The sequence below is a fragment of the Erythrolamprus reginae genome, chromosome 1 (assembly GCF_031021105.1).
Source record: "Erythrolamprus reginae isolate rEryReg1 chromosome 1, rEryReg1.hap1, whole genome shotgun sequence".
In the NCBI taxonomy this organism is placed as follows: Eukaryota; Metazoa; Chordata; class Lepidosauria; order Squamata; family Dipsadidae; genus Erythrolamprus; species Erythrolamprus reginae.
In genome coordinates this window covers 310,148,658-310,170,958 of record NC_091950.1, presented here as the reverse complement: position 1 = coordinate 310,170,958, position 22,301 = coordinate 310,148,658, and the positions used below count along the sequence as shown (strand labels likewise).

Sequence of the window (22,301 nt, the reverse complement as noted above, 5' to 3'; positions counted from 1 at the left end):
TTGCACATAGGTACTCAGCCAGATCTCTCTCTCTCTCTCTCTCTCTGCTGCTCAAGGGACAGCAAAATAAATATGGATTAATATTTAAAAAGTACAATTTAAAATAATTGCAGCCATCCATGCATTCATGGGCTGACTTCGCTATTAGCCGCCCCCCCCCCCCCCCGGGTCAATGTACCAGGCCTGTCAGAAAAGCCAGGTCTTTATGGTTTTCCAGAAGGCCAATAAGGTGGGGGTAGTGTGGATCTCAGGAAGTAGCTGATTCCATAGATTCGGGGCAACCACAGAAAAGGCTCTTCCTTGCAGACCCGCCAGCCGACACTGTTTAGCTGACGGGACCCGAAGAAGACCAACCCTGTTATAATAACTGAGGCCTTTTACCAGAACATGTCAGTTTAATCAGAACGTGCCAACAGGGCAGGTACAGGCTTAAGAAAATAAACAAGAGTACACAGACTTATATACAGGACGCCTTCTGAGGCAACTACCAATCACATACAAAGAAAGGTTCCCGCTTTAACAGTAACTATGCTTATGCGGCCAATCAGGACCCTGGAGAGGGATACGCGAGCTCGAATCTGACAGCCGGCTATTGCTATGCAGACACAGCACTCCTGCCCCTTCGGCTGACACAGACATAATCTTTTAAATACACAGGTCTGCGACAGATTCTCTCGGAGCGCCGGGGCTCTGTGGAATGTTCTGATCTCTCGATCTCGGCCGGATGGATTGGTTTGGGAGCCTGGCCCACCTCCTCTTCCCTGTTATACGCTGAGGAAGGGTTTCCTGAAATTCCTGCAGCTGTGGGTGGTTCCTGAAGACACTCCCCCTGGAACTCATTGGCTTCCCGATCTTCAAGCCGATCCTCCCTATTAAGTCTAATCTGATCCAGGTGTCTTTTCCAAATTCGCCCGTCTCTTAGCTCTACCTCGAACGAACGAGGCCCCAGTTCCCTGCATACTATACCTTTCTCCCAATTCTTCTGGCCCGAATAGGCACGGGCAAATACCGCGTCTCCTACAGACACCTCACGTCTGGCCGCTTCTGGCCACTGTACTGTTCCCGCATACCCTGGGTGCAACCTGTCAAGTATGATTCGCAATTTGCGACCCATTAAAAGCTCCGCTGGCATCTTTCCCGTGGTTACACATGGGGTGGTATGTTGGGCCATGAGCACATCAGCCAATCTAGCCTTCCAAGAGTTCTGGGGCAACCTTTTGAGGGACTCTTTAATTGACCTCACTGCCCGTTCCGCCTGGCCATTACTGGCCGGATGCCAAGGCGAGGTTAAGGCATGTCTAATGCCAGCAGTAGCCAAAAAGGATTCAAATAGGACTGATGTGAACTGCGGGCCGTTATCCGAGACTAGCAGGTCCGGGAACCCATGCGTGGCAAATAGGGTCATCAAGGATTCTATGATGGCCTGTGACTGAGTGGACTGCATCTGGGCCACCTCTACCCACTTGGAGTATGCATCCACGGTGATTAAAAATGTTTGCCCCATGAAGGGACCGGCCAAATCTATGTGCAAGCGTGTCCAGGGGCTAGCTGGTGGTTCCCATGTTAAAGGTTCCGCTCGTGGGGGTAAAGACCTGCTCTCCTGGCAAACAGCACAGTTAGCCACGCATTGCTCAACTTCCTTATCTAATGCTGGCCACCACACGTAATCCCTGGCCAGACCCTTCATTCTAACTATTCCAGGGTGCCCCTTGTGCAGCAGGGACAACACCTGGTTCCTCAGCTTGCCTGGTATAACCACTCTGCCACCCCTTAACAGAACTCCTTTCTCTACTGAGAACTCCGTGCGACAGCGGAAAAACGGAATGAACTGGTCAGCTGGGGTAGAGAGTGGCCACCCCCTCAAAACCCATTGCCTCACCTGGGCCAGAATGCGGTCTTTCCCTGTCTCTCTAGATACCTCGGGGGCAGCCAATACTAATGGCCCGTCTGTCAAAGCAAAAACGGAGCTGGCCGGTGCAGGGTCTGTTAATTCTTCATGTACTGGGCACCTGCTGAGTGCGTCTGCATGTGCAATGTGACGACCCGGTTTGTATGTTAACGTGTAGGTGTAATTGGCCAAAAAGACAATCCAGCGTGTCATACGTGGAGACAAGACAGCTGGGCTCTGGCGGTTACCTGAGAGTAACCCTAGCAAGGGCTGGTGGTCCGTTACTAACTCGAACCTTCTGCCATACAAATACTCGTGGAAACGGCGAACTCCCGCCACTAGGGCCAATGCCTCCTTATCTATTTGGCCATAGTTTCTTTCTGCTGCGGCCAAAGTCCGAGAAAAAAACGCCAAAGGGGCTTCCGAGCCATTCGGCAATCTGTGGCTGAGGACTGCACCCACTCCGTACCTGGAAGCGTCACAGGTGAGAACTAATGGCAGACTAGGGGAATACTGAGCCAGGACACTGTTTGAGGTGAGTATTCCTTTGACCCCTCTGAAAGAAGCTTCCTCCCGCTCCCCCCAGTGCCAAACAGACCGCTTGTCCAGAAGCCTATGCAACGGCTCTGCCACCGAAGCCTTGTGCGGGATAAACACCGCATAGAAATTCAAAAGACCAAGGAAAGCCTGCAGTTCCTCCTTCGACTGGGGTCTGGGGGCATCCCAAATGGCCCTAGTCTTTTCAGGGGTGGGATGGATTCCCTTTTCATCCACCCTGAATCCCAGGAAATCAACCTCTGGAACCCCAAAGACACACTTTTTTGATTTGAGCTTCAGTCCCGCTTCTTGGAATTTGAGCAATACCTTCTTAACCCTGCGAAGAAGTTCGTCCTCGGAACTCCCCGAGACCAGGACGTCGTCAAAGTAGGGCACCGTGCCTTCCAGCCCATACAGCAACCGTTCCATCAACCCCTGGAACAACCCCGGTGCAATAGAGACCCCAAATTGTAGCCTGTGGCACCTGAACACCCCCCTATGTGTTATGATCGCCTGGGCTTCTGCAGTCAAGGGGTCTACGGGGAGCTGCTGGTAAGCCTGGGATAAATCGAGCTTGGCAAAGATCTTACCATTACCCAGAGTGTGAAGTAACTGCTGCACCACTGGGAGCGGGTATGAGTGGTGAGCCAGGGCCTTATTAACAGTGCATTTATAATCCCCGCACAGTCTCAATCCCCCATCCCCTTTGAAAGCGATGACCAGTGGGGTCTCCCAGACAGCCTGGTCAACTGGTTCTAACACCCCTTGTGCAATCAGACGGTCCAATTCGGCATCAACTTTTGGCCTGAGGGGAATGGGCACCCTGCGGGGCTTCAGCCTCACAGCTGGTACTTTGGGATCAAGGCTAAAAGTAATCGGGGTTCCCGTGTAGCAACCCAGCTTGTCATCGAAGACGGAGGGGAATTCCTTAGTAAGCCCTTGAAATACTGATTCCCCTCTCACCGCGTTCACCCCCGCAACAGAAAAACCCAAAGCCTTAAACCAGTCTAAACCCAGGAGGCTGGAAAATGGCCCGTCCACCACCATCAGAGGCAACCTGCCCATGAACGATTTGAATATGACAGGGAATCTCCCTTCCCCCAACACCGGAATGGGCGCCCCTTGGTAGTCCCGTAAAGTCACAGTACATGGCTGCAACCGATTCCTGCTCAATCCGGGCATGCATTTCTTGATGGTGGCCCAGGAAACCAATGAATGCGCGGAGCCCGTGTCCACTTGCATGGAGCAATTCACGCCTCCCAGACGAACTGTCACGGAGATCTTGTCAGAAGAGCCTGAGGTTTTCCTCACAAACGTAGAAGCTGGGCGCGGGCAGCTATAGATGGCATTGCAGTCATCCCTCTTAGTGGAAGAAAATCTCCTCTGCCAACGGGGATTGAAACCTTGGAACTCCCTCTGCTCTCTAGGGGCGGCTGGAGGGGACCTCCGGGAACGGCAGACTCTCGCAATGTGGCCCCTGGCCCCGCAACGCCGGCAAGCCGCTTCTTTAAACGAGCAATTTGACCTATAATGGTTTCCCCCGCAACCCCTGCATGGGGACAGAGGGGGCCGGGGGCGGCTGGCAGGAGGCTCACGACCCCTAGAAGCCCCCAGCCGGCATACCTCCTCCTCCTCAACTTCGCTGCCGCCCTCCTTTTCAGTAGCGGCTTTCGGGTTCTCTGGCACCGCTGGCACTTTAGCTGTCGCGTTGACCGAGCTGTCCATGGCTGCCAGAGATAGTGTGGAAAGCTCAAAAGCACGAGCTTCAGCTAAAGCTGTCTGAAAGGTCAAATCCCGGGTGGCCAGCAAACGGCGTTTAAGGCGGCCATCCCGGACTCCGAACACTAGCCTGTCCAGCAAGTAATCATTTAAATCCGTAAACTCGCAATATAATGCAGCCCGGCGGAGAGCGGCCACAAACTCATTAATGGATTCACCCTCTGCCTGGTTCCTCTGATAAAAAACGTAGCGCCGGGCACAACGTGACGGGGCTGGGGCATAGTGATCTTGGAGAGTTGACAGGAAAGTCTCCCAAGGCACATCGTGAATAGAGACGGGAGCGAATAAAGCTCTGGCTGTCTCGAACATCTCGGGGCCGCAGAAACCGAGAAAATAAGATCTTTTTCGGTCCCCAGAAATCTCGGTATACCCATTGGAAATTAGAAAACAGTCGAAGCGGGCAACGTAGGAATCCCAGGTCTCCCCTTGTGGGTTGAAAGGGGGAAAAGTAAGCTGTACAGACATTGTCACTTACTGCAGACACAGATGCGAGATGGAAATGCAGGGCTGAAATCTCGTCGCCAGTATAATAACTGAGGCCTTTTACCAGAACATGTCAGTTTAATCAGAACGTGCCAACAGGGCAGGTACAGGCTTAAGAAAATAAACAAGAGTACACAGACTTATATACAGGACGCCTTCTGAGGCAACTACCAATCACATACAAAGAAAGGTTCCCGCTTTAACAGTAACTATGCTTATGCGGCCAATCAGGACCCTGGAGAGGGATACGCGAGCTCGAATCTGACAGCCGGCTATTGCTATGCAGACACAGCACCTGTGGGATCTAACTGGTCACTGGGAGGTATGTCGTAGAGAGCGGTCTCGAAGATACCACCTTTTTCTTTTCTTTTGAGCACACAGATTTTCAACTTTCAGGAAAAAAAAAACCCCAACAAAGCAAAACAAACCTGACATGATTTAAATTAGGCCACATAACAAAACTACAGCAATGTCACAACATGAAACATTCATCTAATGCTAAAGACCATTGACACTACACTCCAAAAGTCAAAGGATTTAATTTTGTTAAATCAATTTTGTTGGGATTTCTTTCCCTCTCTTATTTATTTTTTCCATTTATCAAGAACTAAAGTCAGTCTATTTTTTGGGAAGAGTGGGACATGGCCCTCTTGTTTTGGGAAAGCTTATACAATCATGATAATGAAGTTTTAGGATGCTTGTTTAATGCTCAAAGAGAATAAAAGGAGAAAGTATTCTTCTATTTTCCCAGCTACCAAATTCTAGAATCAATGAAAGCGAAATAATAATCTTGTCAACTTACCCATCCAAAATAGCCGATGAATCATTCAGCTGAGCAGCATGGGCTTCTGCCTGCAATACCTTTTCTGGAAGCTTCTTATTTTTGATATTTCTAGACAGATTATCTATTTTATCCTTTAGCTCAACTGAAAGTGGGCCTATTTCGTTCTTAATATTATTTATGTTCTAAGAAGCAGAAAAAAAGAAGCATGTTTAAGTAACTGAACGTTTAACCACTGAAATTATAGCCCTTTTTAACAAGATTATTTTCCTATTATACTGAAATGAATCAATGAGCTATAGAATAGAGTAGAATAGAATAGAATAGAATAGAATTCTTTATTGTCAAAATATGATTGGATACACAAGGAATTTGTCTTTGGTGCAAATGCTCTCAGTGTACAAAAAAGAAAAAATATATTGGTCAAGAATCATGAGGTACTATACTTAATGATTGTCAGAGGGTACAAATAAGCAATTAGGAAAAAATCAATATTAATATAAATTGTATGGATACAAGCAACAAATTACAGTCATACAGTCATAAGTGGGAGGAGATGGGTGATAGGAACAATGGAAAGACTAATAGTAATAGTAATGCAGCCTTAGTGAATAGTATGACAATGGTGAGATAATTATTTGTTTAGCAGAGTGATGACGTTTGGGAAAGAACTATTCTTGTACAGTGGTACCTCTACTTACGAACGCCTCTACTGATGAACTTTTCGAGATACGAACCCGGTATTTAATATTTTTTTGCCTCTACTTACGAACCATTTTCCATTTACGAACCTGAGCCGTCACCGCTGAGATGCCCTGCCTCCGGACTTCCGTTGCCAGCCGAAGCGCCTGTCCTTGCACTGCTGGGATTCACCTGAGCCTCCCCTCGCTGGGAATCCCTGCCTCTGGACTTCTGTTTCCACCCAAAGCCCCCGTTCTTGCGTTGCTGGGATTCCCCTGAGCCTCCCCTCACTGGAATTCCCTTCGTTTTTGCCAGCACCACTTTGAATCCCAGTGAGGGGAGTCTCAGGGAAATGCCAGCAACGCAAGAATGGGCGCTTCGGGTGGAAACAGAAGTCCAGAGGCAGGGATTCCCAGCGAGGGGAGGCTCAGGGGAATCCCAGCAGTGCAAGAATGGGCACTTCGGGTGGCAACGGAAGTCCGGAGGTAGGGTTTCCCAGCAGCACAAGGCAAAAGGGGTGACTTTTGGGATAGGTTTGCATGCGTTGTTTGCTTTTACATTGATTCCTATGGGGATAATTGCTTCTACTTATGAACTTTTCTACTTAAGAACCTGGTCCCAAAACAAGTTCGTAAGTAGAGGTACCACTGTATCTAGTTATCTTGGTGTGCAGTGCTCTATAGAATCGTTTTAAGGGTAGGAGTTGAAACAATTTATGTCCAGGATGGGAGGGGGTCAGTAAATATTTTCATGGCCTTCTTTTTGATTCATGCTCTATACAGCTCCTCAATGGAAGGTAGAGTGGCAGTAATTGTTTTTTCTGCATTATCCTTTACCCTCCATTAAAAAGAATTTTGACACCTATAGTTTAGATTTCTAGGTTTAAGATTCTACCTGCCTGGTCTCAAAGCTGAACTGAACTTTTACAGTCCTCTTGAGTCTGACTACACAAACTTAACTAATCAGATCTTATCAGAATATAAAGTGGGATTTGCTAATTAATACAAAACTGTTATTTCATCAGCACTCTCACCTCAGTCACATTTGAAATGATATTTCTTGGATTTTATTTGCTTAAAGGCATAATGAAAAGTAATTTACCCAATTAGTTATGAGAGGATCCCATTAGGGAAAAAGCACATTTCATTATGCCGTCAACTTATGCCTTCAGCTAAAGCATGCTGTGAAATACATTATAATTGATAAAACTGTTCTTCATGAATTTTCCAGAACCAATTTTCTAGGCATAGTATTTGTGTCTGATTAGAATCAGAAAGACAAACCAATCTAAAATGGAACTGTGACAACACAGGCTGCCCTCTTTTAAGTCAAGAGGCATTTGAAAGATTGAAGGCTTTCATCAAAATATAATGAGACAAACACAACGTTGTCGGAACAGGTTGCCTGGACATGTTTGTTCCATATTTAAAAGCAAGTCAGAAAAGACCCATAATGAAGAATAACATATACAATGAATATGATTAGAACATCTTCTATTTCCAGGAAATAAAATGAATTGACTTTTAGGGTAGATACAATGGCTTCTGTCAGCTCCAGTCAAAGAACAAAATAGAGCAATCCATCCAAAGTTCATTTCTTCACACCATACAGACAGAAACTTGCCAGATTTAATATATGCTACTCTAAACCTAACAGATAAATTCCAAAAGATTCTAGGAAATCTCTTCACACCATACAGACATAATCTTGCCATATTTAATATATACTACTCTAAACCTAACAGATAGATTCCAAAAGATTCTAGGAAATCTCTCCACACCATACAGACAGAATCTTACCATATTTAATATATACTACTCTAAACCTAACAGATAAATTCCAAAAGATTCTAGGAAATCTCTTCACACCATACAGACAGAAACTTGCCAGATTTAATATATGCTACTCTAAACTTAACAGATACATTCCAAAAGATTCTAGGAAATTTCTTCACACCATACAGACAGAATCTTGCCATATTTAATATATACTACTCTAAACCTAACAGATAGATTCCAAAAGATTCTAGGAAATCTCTTCACACCATACAGACAGAAACTTGCCAGATTTAATATATACTACTCTAAACCTAACAGATAGATTCCAAAAGATTCTAGGAAATCTCTTCACACCATACAGACAGAATCTTGCCATATTTAATATATACTACTCTAAACCTAACAGATAAATTCCAAAAGATTCTAGGAAATCTCTTCACACCACACAGACAGAAACTTGCCAGATTTAATATATGCTACTCTAAACCTAACAGATAGATTCCAAAAGATTCTAGGAAATCTCTTCCTCCAAGCCAAGTTTGGGTGTTGTCTCCTCTCATCTTCCCTCTTGGTTGTGCTCCCTCCTTCCTGGGAAGCTGTCATTTCACTGTAGCCAATCTCCCTATCCGTAGGCACAGTCTAGCAAAGCATTGTGAAGTGTCCATGCAATTCCTTCCCTCTCCTTGAAGTTGCACTTAGAATGCGTTTGGAACTTTGAAAATCTAACTTGATCTAGTAACATTATTTCCATGTTGTTATGTCCCTGGCAACAGCAGGGGGAGCTATTTTGGAGGGAATAGCGTTTCATTCCCATTGGTTGTTTTTGGAGTATAAGTAACCTGTCATTTTGTGTGGAAGTTCTGTGTTGTGTTAAGAAGTTAATAAACGTAGTTGTACCTGCCTCAGCTGTCCGCCTGGTTACTACATTGGCGACGAGGATGGGATGAGTAATGGGATAAAGAGAGTAGTTGCTTTCATGGTCCCACACTTAAATGTCAATCAGAAAAGGCCAATACCATACCTAATGAATATGATTAGAACATCTTCTCTCTCCAGGAAATAAAATGAATGGACGTTTAGGGTGGGTACAAAGACTACTGTCAGATCCAGTCTGCATTCTTGTCTCACTCCCATATTAAGTACTCTTGGGATAGTATAGCACCATGATGGTGAACCTATGGAACACAGAGCCATCTCTCTGGGCACATGACCAGTCACCCATTGCTCTTCTGGGTTCCAGCACGTCAGCCAGCTGAGTGAGTGCTGGAAACCGGAAGAGCAGCTGCCTGGCACTCATGCATACAGACCGGTCAGCTGGTCTTTACATACATTTGTGCTCCAGAAACCGGAAGACCAGCTGGCTAGTGTGCATGCATGCACTGGAAGCTTAAAGAGCAGCTGTCCAGCACATGCATGTGCACTGGGTAGCTGTTCTTCCAGTTTCCAGAGATCCTGCGCACATGAAGATAGCTGGTTGGTGCACCGGAACCCGGAAGAGAGAAGGGTGACAGCTCACATTCCTGGAGAGATGGCTCTGTGTGCCACTTCTGCACAGGATTCTGTTTTGGTACTTGGTGCTGAAAAGGTTCTCCAACACTGGTATAGCAGAATTATAAATCCATGGAGCCAAATGACTGGAAGCGAACATTGGACATCATGATAAATCACTTAAATGCTTAAGGCCAAATTAAAACATTCATAGGAAGGACAAGTGGGGGAAATGTTGACATATAAGGGGCATGCATAAGTGCACTAGAGTGCCTTCTGACCCCTGTCCTATCGTCTCTCTTATATCCCATATATCTTCTCTTCTATCCCTATATCTTTCTTCTATTCTCTCATTGATTTATTTTATCCTATATTCTCTCTTCTATTCTTTTCTCTAATTCTGTTTCCTCGAAGATGTCCTCTATTACCTTCATTGTGTATTATTGTGTATTGGACAAAATAAATAAACGAATAAATAAATATATCATGAAACTAACCATGGAACCTGCATACTTGTGTCTGATGCAGGTATAAAATTGAGGCTTATCTTGCGATATTGTGAAACATACTTTTTCTCTTCATTGAAATTTATACCAGATAACTTTTAAAGAATCCCAAACATTTTGCAATCATTACTTCCCTAAACAATTGGTTAGTGGCATTACTTTCAGTTTTCCTCCTCTACAAGGAAAAGGCTGCCCTTTCCCAAGCATCTCAGAAGTAACAGTTGAATTACAAAATCTAATTTGCAAGGGTCATTTTTGACTGATTTTAATTTTGGCATGTATCTCACATGCTCAGGAAATTACAGCCATCAGTTTATTTTTTCACTATTTCATTAAAAAAGACCAATGCGCAGTTTGCAAAAACATGTGCTAATTATTTACTCATATTCAAATATGAAGAAATTTGTCATTCAAACATGTCATTTTAATCTTTGGTAGATATTTTTGTTCCCATTTCGACTCTAACATAACATAGTTTGGTCATATCCTCTGTATCTCTACTAATTAGTCTATCTGAAAATACAAATTATATATTTTAATTGCCTGCGGATTCTCTTTTATATTGTACTGCATTACAGCCTCCACCCTTAAAACATATATCACATTTTACCTCCAGAGCCAAATTAATTCCATTTGCAAGTTCATTAGTGTCATCAAGGATGTCATTTCCTTCTCTTAGAGTATCATCAGTTTCCTGGCGTCCCTTTTCTATAGCTTGCTTCTTTTTCTATATGCAAAATATAGAAACATTTGCGATTTTACATATTAATAAAACATCACATTCGTATTATTATTTCACCTAGTGCTGTGCCAGTGTATGTGTGTGTGTGTATGTGTGTCTGTATGTGTACATACGCACACACATTCACACAGATATATGACTACTCATATCCAATTTACTAGCAATAGCATTGTTTTACATTTTTTGCATACGATGAGATATACGTTTTAATTCTCATAGGTGAGATACTCTTAGCTGTGTAAGTAAGTTGCTTGAATAAATCACCACTTGTATACCTTTCCTGAGTTTTGCTGCACTCAAACTGTACTTCCCCAGCCACTTACACATCCTCTGCAACCCAACAGCAGCTCCCCCCAATTCCCAGCACGTTTCTGCTGTGTTTTTCTGGTCATTTGTGCAGCCATTTATCTGCCTGCCAACCTGCTTGCAAGCCATCTAGAACATGGCAAATTCTTTATTGGCTTTGGCTTTGGAAACCGGCAGGAAGTTGCAAGGAAGTGTTTGTTTAATGACCCACGATCCTCACTTAATAGTGGCAACTGTGGAAATGCCATCGCCAAGTAGTGCGGTCATGTGATGTTGGGTTTTGCAACACATCACTTAGTGATAGAAATTCCAATCCTAATTGTTATTAGGACCACCGCAAGGACTCAAGGACTATCTCTACTTAGTGTCTATGTGTAACATACTAAAAAAAGCTGCATTTTCCCAGCAATTGTGCACTTGTCTCTCAGTGCTACGGTACATCCTCATCAATCTTGAAAAGAGGTGTTGGTTAGTTTAAGAAGTAGCAAGCAAGTGTTAGATCTGCTTGGACCAATGCACCTTTTGGTCATTAAATCCTTAACCAGTCCTTGTGTGCATCTTCAGGTTATACTTTATGATAAAATATATACCTATATAATTTTGGGAAAGGTTACCATGCTTTAGAAGATTAAACGAGGGATGAAATTAAAAAATAAAATTTCAGGTCTCCAGAAGTTAAGCTTGGCTTGAAGGAGACTCTACTTTCACAAATGGCAAAGGTGGACTTTTTCAATGGTTATTCTCCTTCCCTGGAACCGCCTTCCCCTTGAAGCCCAAGTAACCCCAACCTTGCTAAACTTCAAAAAGGTCAGGAAAATCTGTATGGTTTTGCTGACCTTAGCAGCTGATATGTGATGAGATTGTCACCCTTTGCAGTCGAACACTTTGTTAAATTGAACTTTCATTCATTCATTCATTCATTATTTATTTATTTATTTATTAGATTTGTATGCCGCCCCTCTCCGTAGACTCATTATGCCCTAGTTCATTAGGAATGTTGTTATTTTATTTATTTTATTTTATTTATTTATTGGATTTCTATGTCCTCTCCGAAGACTCGGGGCAGCTTACAACACATAAAACCCAGTAAATTACAATAGCATTAATCCAATTAAATTAAAAATTAAATAGCTATCTAAAAATCCCAAATATTAAAATCAATCACACCCATTCGTATAACAATCATACAAACATTTGTTGGCCAGGGCCAAGATCTAATCTGCCCAAGCCTGATGACATAAATGAGTCTTAAGACTCTTATGAAAGGTGAAGAGGATGGGGGCAGTACGAATCTCTAGGGGGAGCTGATTCCAGAGCCCCCCCCCCCCCCGCCCCAGAGAAGGCTCTTCCCCTAGGCCCCACCAAATGACATTGTCTAGTTCAGTGTTTCCCAACCTTGGCAACTTGGAGAAATTTGGACTTCAACTCCCAGAATTCCCAAGCCAGCGAATGCTGGCTGGGGAATTCTGGGAGTTGAAGTCCAGATATCTTCAAGTTGCCAAGGTTGAAAAACACTGGTCTAGTTGATGGGACTTGGAGGAGACCGACTCTGTGGTTCCTAACCAGATGCTGGGATATTTTATTATGATGATTGCTATTCTACTCTTATTTATACATCTTTTAAATAGTTGTGGGATATGGAAGCTATTTAGTGATGGAAGCAACATTAAAAATTCAGGTTTTTTTTAAAAAAGACCTTCTACAATGTTTCCTGTTACAAAAACACTTTATCAGAAAGTTAATGATGCTAAAGGAAATTTACTTGCCAAACCCAGCCTGAAGATTGACAAAGCAGATCCGTGACTCCATTTCTGAACCTTGTCCATTTATTCTAAGCAGCCTATACTGATAGGTCAAGATCGATAAAGCCTTACACACAATACTTATTCTGAGCAATTAATTTCCAGGGGAAAGTCTCCTCCTGACCTTTCCTGCTTCTTCTCTTGTTTATTGACTAAACCTTGATAACCACTCAACATTGACCATGCCTTCCATAGTCCTCTGATTTTTGAGTAAATATAAGTGGTCCACTTTGGGATCTCTAGAAATTGGACACAATTATCTCTTGACTGATTTGCATTTGTGTGAATACAATACTAGACAATTTGAAAGTGATTTGGAAGAACTGCTTTGGATATAATTCAGGCTTTCAAGCTACTTTAAGACATGCATTATAGATACATTTTTTAAATGTTTCAATTTATTAAAGCAGTAATATCCTTTTCACATTGAGGCTGAAGCCAGAAAGAAAAACAGCATGCTTTAATAAACAGCAGAGAATTGGTTTGCTTATAAAAATCTAAAGTAATTCTTCCAAATAATTTCTAAACAGTGTTAAGCTTTAATTGCCCAAAGCTTAATATAGTTCTTCAAGTGAAGGAAAAAAAGAAATTCCTACAGATTGTATATATACAAGTGGTACCACCAAAAACAATCCCCCAAACAAGAAAAGTGTCTCTTCGTGATTTGAAATATGGTGACATGACACTTGATAAAAAGTATTCCATAAATCTAAATGATAAAAAAATATTTTGCTTTGAATGGAATCACATAAACTCAAGTTTAAAAACATGTTTCCATACATTTTACGTGCTATGTACATTCAATTTGTAACCAAAAATCAGTCCTTATAGACAAATTATAGTATAAATTACATTCAGACTGGTTGCTATTTTTCTTTAAACACTTCCTTATTAGATATATGACCTTTGAACATTCCCAAGTACAATAACATTTTCTCTGAAAAAAAATAATTAAATATATTGTGATTGGCCTTTAAACCTAACCTTTGGCACACCCTCTCTCTATATATCTCTCTCTCCACTCTCTATCTATGAGTGTGGGTCTGGATGGTGCCTGTAACAATAGTATTTCTTCTTCCTACTTTAAGAGCTGACTGAGAAGCAATACTACCCTTTAAACTGTTAGCCCATGTAGCTTTGAAGCATATTTATGGAAACCGTTACTATTGGATTAATATTTGCCTTCAGGCAAAACATGAGTGAGACATAAACAAGAAACTCAACACATTTATCTTCATTTGAGGTAGACTTTGCTCTTACTGTCATGGCTAAGCATTTGCTAATGTACAGTATAATGTGCTTTCAAGTCATGGCAATTAAATTCAAATCAAGGAAAATCATTTACATCACTTAACTACAAAAAGATATATGATGGCTTGATTTATAATGTGAATTTGCATATACTGTACCCATTTTAATTCCTTACTTGAGAGCACGGGAGAAAAGAAAGTGTAGCCATACTAATATTGAAGATTAACTGTCTCTCCCTGTGTGCATGTGAATAGAATATCAACATATGAAGTAATGGTTATACAGGGTTCTAAGGGGTTTCGTTTATTTGAATCACCATACATTATATGTATTATATATTAACCATGAACTAGTCACTAGAGTTTCTTTCAATTTTCTTCCTATTCCAATGACAATTTTTCTGCTGTAACATTCTCCGAATAGTAATTTAAATAATACATCAAACATCTCACCAAGTTATATCCATAGTATTTTGGCTTTATTTTTAACTGGAAAAGAAAGCACCTTATCTTGTTTAGGTCACCTCTGGATACATGGAAAAAAGTCTGTAAAAGGGACTTTATGACCAAACCACCCACCTCTACTGCTGTCAAGTTTCTTTGGTTGATTGCTGAGAGTCTGTCTGCTTCCCGAATTTTATTAGTTGCTTCTCTTAAGAGGTCCAGAGCATCATCAATTTTATCATGGTAGTCTGCTAGTTTCTCTTTGACTTCATTTTTCAGGTCCTCAGTTTTCTTCTCTGGCTCTACAAATAGCTTGTTCATGTTCTTCAAGAGGTCTTCCGCTGACCTACAACAACACCATAAACAATGTTGAATAATAGATCTCGCGTACTGTTCATTCTGTCTCCTTCTGATAGGTGTTTAAAAATGGACTTTGTTTATGCATTAGGACATGTTTCATTAATGATATTGCTTTGCAATGCTTATGGGTTTTAGCTGGTACTAAACAGCTCCTTAGCCTGTCACTTGCTGACAGATTAAGGCATAACGTCATTAATAGGTCAAGGTAGAAATATATGCATTGGATTTAATTGGATCTTGAATTGAATAGTGAATCAGGCTGATACAGAAAGAAGTTGTAAATATCAAGCTCAAAGCAGAGATCTTTTGAAGCAGACTAATCTCAACCTCTGGGCTCCTTAAAATGATTCACAGAAGCAGAAAGTCACTTCACCTGAAAAAGTCTGCATTTTTACTGAAATTCCCAAACTGACCGATCTAGTTCCTATTTTCCATGGCCAACTCCACCATGGACTCTCTAAGCTAAGTACTTTTATTTATGTGATTTATAAAAAGGAGCCTTTCACAGAGGTGAACAAAGCTGTCGCATCCTCAAGCTCAATGGTTCCACAATTTATTCCTAAACTCACTTTTGTAGTAATAGTTCTAAATATAATATAGAAACATAGAAGACTGATGGCAAAAAAAGACCTCATGGTCCATCTAGTCTGCCCTTATACTATTTCCTGTATTTTATCTTAGTATGGATATATGTTTATCCCAGGCATGTTTAAATTCAGTTACTGTGGATTTACCAACCACGTCTGCTGGAAGTTTGTTCCAAGGATCTACTACTCTTTCAGTAAAATAATATTTTCTCATGTTGCTTTTGATCTTTCCTCCAAGTAACTTCAGATTGTGTTCCCTTGTTCTTGTGTTCACTTTCCTATTAAAAACACTTCCCTCCTGAACCTTATTTAACCCTTTAACATATTTAAATGTTTCGATCATGTCCCCCCTTTTCCTTCTGTCCTCCAGACTATAGAGATTGAGCTCATTAAGTCTTTTGTGATACGTTTTATTCTTAAGACCTTCCACCATTCTTGTAGCCCATCTTTGGACCTGTTCAATTTTGTCAATATCTTTTTGTAGGTGAGGTCTCCAGAGCTGAACACAGTATTCCAAATGTGGTCTCACCAGCGCTCTATATAAGGGGATCACAATCTCCCTCTTCCTGCTTGTTATACCTCTAGCTATGCAGCCAAGCATCCTACTTGCTTTTCCTACCACCTGACCGCACTGCTCACCCATTTTGAAACTGTCAGAAATCACTACCCCTAAATCCTACTCTTCTGAAGTTTTTACTAACACAGAACTGCCAATACAATCCTCAGATTGAGGATTCCTTTTCTCAAAGTGAATTATTTTACATTTGGAAACATTAAACTGCAGTTTCCATTGCTTTGACCATTTATCTAGTAAAGTTAAATCATTTACCATATTACAGACGCCTCCAGGAATATCAACCCTATTGCACACTTTGAGTCATTGGCAAATAGGCAAACCTTCCCTACCAAACCTTCCCCTATGTCACTCATAAACATATTAAAAAGAATAGGACCAAGAACAGACCCTGTTAATTCAGAATAAAATATAATTCAGAATGAAAATAACTACAAGAAAAATCTGGTTAGTTATACTGGAATATTGACCACAGATATTCTCACATTCTTTTCACTGGATTAGATCTACTTAATTTCTGCAACCATTCTTCATATGTTTTAGTCTCCAGTTCCATCAGGTCTGTCTGTCTGTCCATCCGTCCATCCGTCCGTCCGTCCATCCATCATCTGTCTGTCTGTCTGTCTGTCTGTCTGTCTGTCTATCTATCTATCTACCTCACACACACATACACGCACACATTACTGATAATTGGTTATAGCTATTCTCAAACAGATATAAAACATTTTTTTTGTTATTCCAATTTCTGTTCTTTATTTGAAGTCTTAAACTGTCACTGAAATTTCAATTTCCTCAAATCTGAAAGGAAATTTGATTACAGGCATAATAAGATCAACTGTTATTACATTTATATTTTCTCTTTTACCACTTACTCTAATTCATCTTGAGCTACTGCCTTTTGCACTTCCAATTTTCTCTTCCTAAGTTCTGCCATCATTTTGTCAACTTCACTTGTTAATTCTTGAAAGCTTTTGTCAAGTGTCTTGTCTGGGATCCCAAGTGTCTCATTCAGTTTTAAAGCAGCATCATTTACACCTGCAGAAAGATGGAGAATTATGAATACCAACAAAATGCAAACAGATACTGTTCAGCGTATTCATTTGATTTAATTTCATTTATTGAAATGTTCCTGTTATATTCCTCATGTATGGGAATGGAATTATGTCCCGTTGCTCCAATAATAAATAAAGAGATAGCAAGATTGGACATCATGCTTCATATATGGGACAATAGCCTGTTTGTAAAACCCAAGTTAATCAGAGTAGAGCTGGAAGGTGTTCTGTCTGGGTCACTCCAGAAGCCAATACCAACCCAAAAAGAGAAGCCAGACACACTGGTAAAAGGCAAAGGCAGTTTTATAAAATTCAAGAAAAACACAGGTAACAGAAAATGTCCTTACAAACAGGAAAATGCTGTATCTTCAGATATATTCATGAAGGCCAAAAGTCCATGCAGCAATACAGAATTCTTGCTGCCAAGCCAAGGCTGTAGATAGCAGACCTATACCTCCCACGGATCTTCCAAAGCTGCTGGGCCACAAGCCAGGAACAGAGACGCCGAGAAACAAGACAGGATAACGCCACGCCAAGCTGATAACACTCCACATGGCTTAAAGGGCTTGCCTGTCTTTTAAACCGTGCTGATGAGTACCACACCCAAACCCAGCTGTTTCTACTTCAATGGTGAAAATATCTCTTTAACTGCTTTTTTCGTTGCTCTGAACGTCGCTGTCTCATGTCAATGACAGCTTGTGCGGCATCACCTAATGACTCCAAGCTACTGGCTGGGGAGAGCCCCTCCCTGGGGCTCTCATGCTGTTCGCCTTCATCCCATTCCTGATTTTCCTCTCCCCCGTCCGACTGTTCAGCCCTCTCCTCTGCGCTGTCATCCTCCTCCGGGCATGGAGCCAGCAGAGACATAGCTGGTCCCTGAGCAGCCTCAGGCTGAATCACAACAGAAGGGATCTTGGAGGTCTTCTAATTCAATCCCCTGCTCAAGCAGAATGATATCAAGTTTACAATAAAATTTATATCTGTCTGGTCTTCTTTATTTAGTATGTTTTGTAATCCCTAAATATTGCTTAATGTCTCCTAATTACTATTCCCAATTGCACTCTGAAGTTCATGGAATAAAATTCCTTTTAGGGATATAATTTGCTGAGTCTCAAGATGCATGTATATCTATCCATTTGCAAGCAGATGTTCATTGCCAGCAAGAAATAATGTATTTTTAAAGCCATTTTGAGAAATTAAAAATGTACTCTTAATGCACCTTGCAGAGTACTAAAACTACACGGCACCTCTTTTCTTCTCCTCTTAAATGAAAATTTAACTGAGTTGAAAATAAACAACAGCAAAGCAGAAGTTACCCATTAGTTACCAGTGATGGCAAATCTACCAGTGGCGAAGTTACCAGTGATGGCGAATCTTTTTTCCTTCGGGTGCCATAAGAGTGTGTGTGCGTGCTGTCGCGCATACATGAATACCCACACTCATAATTCAATGTCTGGGGAAGATGAAAACAGCTTCCCCCACCCCTCAACTTCCAGAAATGGCTCTTCCCCAACTTCTGGTGGGCCACTAGGCTTGTGTTTCACCCTCCCCAGGCTCCAAAGTCTTCCCTGGAACAGGGAGAGGGTAAAAACACCCTGCCCCTTCCCCCCAAATGCTATCTGGAAGCCAACCCCCTCCCCCCCTGAGCCTTTGTGGGAGCCAAAAATCAGCTGGCCAGCACACAAATGCATGGTGGAGCTGAGCTAGGGCAACAGCTCATGTACCAGTAGATATGGCTCCGCATGCCACCTATGGCACCCGTGCCATAGGTTCACCATTACTGCTCTATACCATTTCAGACAATGTTACATAATATGTGCATGGTAGTTTACTCTGCATTGCTGTAAAAGAATCACACCTCCATTCTAAGAATGATATCAAGTTTACAATAAAAATTATATCTGTCTGGTCTTCTTTATTTAGTATGTTTTGTAATCCCTAAATATTGCTTAATGTCTCCTAATTACTATTCCCAATTGCACTCTGAAGTTCATGGAATAAAATTCCTTTTAGGGATATAATTTGTTGAGTCTCAAGATGCATGTATATCTATCCATTTGCAAGCAGATGTTCATTGCCAGCAAGAAATAATGTATTGTTAAAGCCATTTTGAGAAATTAAAAATGTACTCTTAATGCACCTTGCAGAGTACTAAAACTACACGGCACCTCTTTTCTTCTCCTCTTAAATGAAAATTTAACTGAGTTGAAAATAAACAACAGCAAAGCAGAAGTTACCCATTAGTTATTTAATCATAATAGCTATTCTTCTAGACTAAAAATGTTCCTGAAGGAGAACATTTAATTTCTGCTGTTCTGAGGTTGTAATTGCCAATTTAACAACAAACTACCCTCCTTAGATTGCAGGAAGCCTGCAATTATTTGACGATAGTTTCTGTAGTTTAACACAGAAGTCCAGTATTTTAATCAACCGATCCTCTCATTTTATAAAACTCTTGTTCACTGTCTTATATAATTATTCTTAAAAATGTGCTGCTTTCCTTTCCTCGAGAAACCATTGGCATTTTCCTTTTCTTACCTTCTGCAGCCTGGAGGGTGACTTTGATGAGCTGTCCAAGCGACTTCGCTCTCTCATTAGTTGTCTTAGCATCCTGTCCAGTTTGTTCCCCATCTGCTGTCACCTTGGTCGCCTGGCAATACAGATTAAAGAAAAGTGTAATTAATGAACATGACAAGGAGATACTCCATCTGTCTGAATACACTTGGAAACCTTTCCTCCAGCAAAAAAGAGATCAATGAATTATTGATCAGATATACTGGAAGTGACACATACTCTTCCCAAGTACACAATTACATTTTATAACCACTTCTATCATTAAGGGGGACCACAGGCTCAATTTTTCATTTCTTGGAGAACATGTTGGAAAGAATAGGACACAAAGGAATTCTGGACCAAAAAAAATGGGTTTATTCCCATCCTTAAATATGTAAGACTACATCTGGTGAAAAATATTAGTGTCCCAGTTGAAATAATGGATCTCTTAGGATTTTATTAGGCACTTCAGTCCTATTGATTGGAGTGTTACATAACGCTTAATTAAGAACACTTAAGCAGCACTTCTAAGTGAAGTTTTAAGTAAAATCCTTTATTTCTTTATATGACTACACTGTAGGAGATAGCCAGGCTGAGCCTGAAGATGGGGTCCAACCAGAGGTGGGGTCCTTACCTTTTATCTGTGTGCTGTGTATATGCTGCTGCGCATATGCAGAGGGACAATTTTCCTTCTGCGCATGCTCAGAGAGCCCCAAAACACAGAAAATTATATTAAAAAGATGGTGGCATGCATGGACCGGCAAAGACAGACTGGAGCCACCATGTCAGACTTGTGCAATTGGTGGACCGTTACCAAAGCACCATCAGTTTGGAGTCTCTACGCCCCCATAAGAGACTGAGGCCCTACTTGAAGTGCATTGACTTTTATTTGGCACAAATTTCCTTGACCAATAGTAGCTCAGATTCTTGTATGGCAAAGTTTTCTTTATCAAGTCATGTGCAACTGTAGGGCACAGTACTCATCTCCATTTCTTGACTGAAGGATGAGATAGACATTTTCCATGGTCATGTAGCCAGCATGGCTATACACTAGTGTTGGGCGAACCTGTTGGAGTTTGGGTTCGGCGGCTTCGGACGAACTTGATGGCGGAGTTCGGGTAAGTTCGCCGAACCTGAACCTGAACCCCAACACCTTTGGCCCAGCAGGAGGTGAAGCACTGGAGGGTGTGTGTGTCAGGCTCGATCAAATGGGTGATGGCCGGGAGCTGCCGAAAATCCCTGCCCCTAGTTCTCTCTCATTTGGGAGGCTCCTGGCCATCGCCCGCTTGATGGAGCCTGACACTTCCCACCCAGCGCTTCACCTCCCGCTGGGCAAGAGGTCTCGGGAGGCAGTTTCTGCCGGCCGGCTATTCAGGATCCTGGCTGGCAGCTTCAAGCGGGTGGTGGGCAGGAGGAGTAGGGCTCTGACTCAGATCGAGCTTTTGTCCAGGTCGAGCTGGACAAAAGTGTAAGTGTCTGAAATCTGCGGGGAGCTCCTGGATTTGGGATTAGCCCTCAAAGCCGCCACCACCAGCCCCAGATAACCTCAGCGGTGGGTGGCTACAGTAAAAGAAGAAAAAAGCGAACCGATCACGGGGAATGAATGGGGCACCCCCAGCTCAATCTTCACCTTCTTCTGCGAGCTGGATTAAGCTGGAGGCGCCCCATTCATTCCCCGTGATCGGTTTGCTTTTGTCTTCTTTTACCGTAGCTACCACCGCTGAGGTTATCTGGGGCTGGCGGTGGTGGCTTTGAGGGCTAATCCCAAATCCAGGGGCTCCCCGCAGATTTCAGACACTTACATTTTTGTCCAGCTCGATCTTCACCAGCTTGGTTACAACTCTCACCCTCCAACTGCGCTGGGCAGTTATGCGGGGAGCTCCTGGATTTGGAATTAGCCCTCAAAGCCGCCTTCCTGTCTTTGCAGCCGGCAGCAGAACAAGTGAGTGAGCGGGGCCTTAAAGCAGCGAAGCCCCCCGCTGCCACTTTTGCCTGGTCCTCCGCAACGGTGGGTGGTGGTGGAAGACCCGCTCGCTCACTTGCTCTCCTGTTGGCTGCAAAGACAGGAAGACACAGTGTCAGGACTTTCTGCCCGCCTTTCTCCTCCCCTTCGGCCAGGCCGACCGCGCCTCTTCCCAACCTCCCTCTCTCCCTCCCCCCTCCTCCTCCTGCCATCTCCCACCTCCCTCCCAGCCTCCCAACTGGCCGACAGCTCCCTGGTATTCACCTTCCTCTGCTGTGCCCGGCTCCTTCTCCTCCTCTTCTCAGAAGATGACAGCTGGGCAGTGGCACTGAGGCTGGGGGAGTGGGGGGGGGATTCCCCTCTGCCTGCCGCTGCCCACAAAAATTTTCAAGGAGGGTGGAAGCCCCAGCTCCCAGCCATCACCCATTTGATGGAGCCTGACACCTCAACCCCCAGCCTCTGCGCCGCCACCCGGCTGTCATCTCCTGAGAAGAGGAGAAGGAGCCTTAAGTTCCTTATTTATTTAGTCCATCCTTGGCAACTTTTAAGACTTGTGGACTTCAACTCCCAGAATTCCTCAGCCAGCTGGTCTAGAGAGAGACTGTTTTGCTATTGTTCATATCATAGATATCCTATCAGTTAGAAATATGGAAATAAAGTGATATTGAAATTATACCATATCACTAAAATTCTAAGTTCTCAGTGAATGTGGGTTTCCAATAGTAAAGGGAACATTAACACGAGAAG

The 22,301-nt window shown here is 42.6% G+C and overlaps 1 protein-coding gene across 1 annotated transcript in view; it reads right to left on the bottom strand.

Moving 5' to 3' along the window:
* LAMA2 (laminin subunit alpha 2) overlaps positions 1 to 22,301 on the bottom strand; it is a 528,196-nt gene that overhangs the window by 89,030 nt on the left and 416,865 nt on the right. The window contains exons 35-39 of the mRNA XM_070733489.1: positions 19,577 to 19,688; positions 16,859 to 17,021; positions 14,601 to 14,811; positions 10,532 to 10,648; positions 5,490 to 5,653 (exon numbers count right to left, since the gene is read on the bottom strand). Coding sequence (XP_070589590.1) covers positions 5,490 to 5,653; positions 10,532 to 10,648; positions 14,601 to 14,811; positions 16,859 to 17,021; positions 19,577 to 19,688 — 767 coding nt within the window. The remainder of the gene's footprint in view (positions 1 to 5,489; positions 5,654 to 10,531; positions 10,649 to 14,600; positions 14,812 to 16,858; positions 17,022 to 19,576; positions 19,689 to 22,301) is intronic.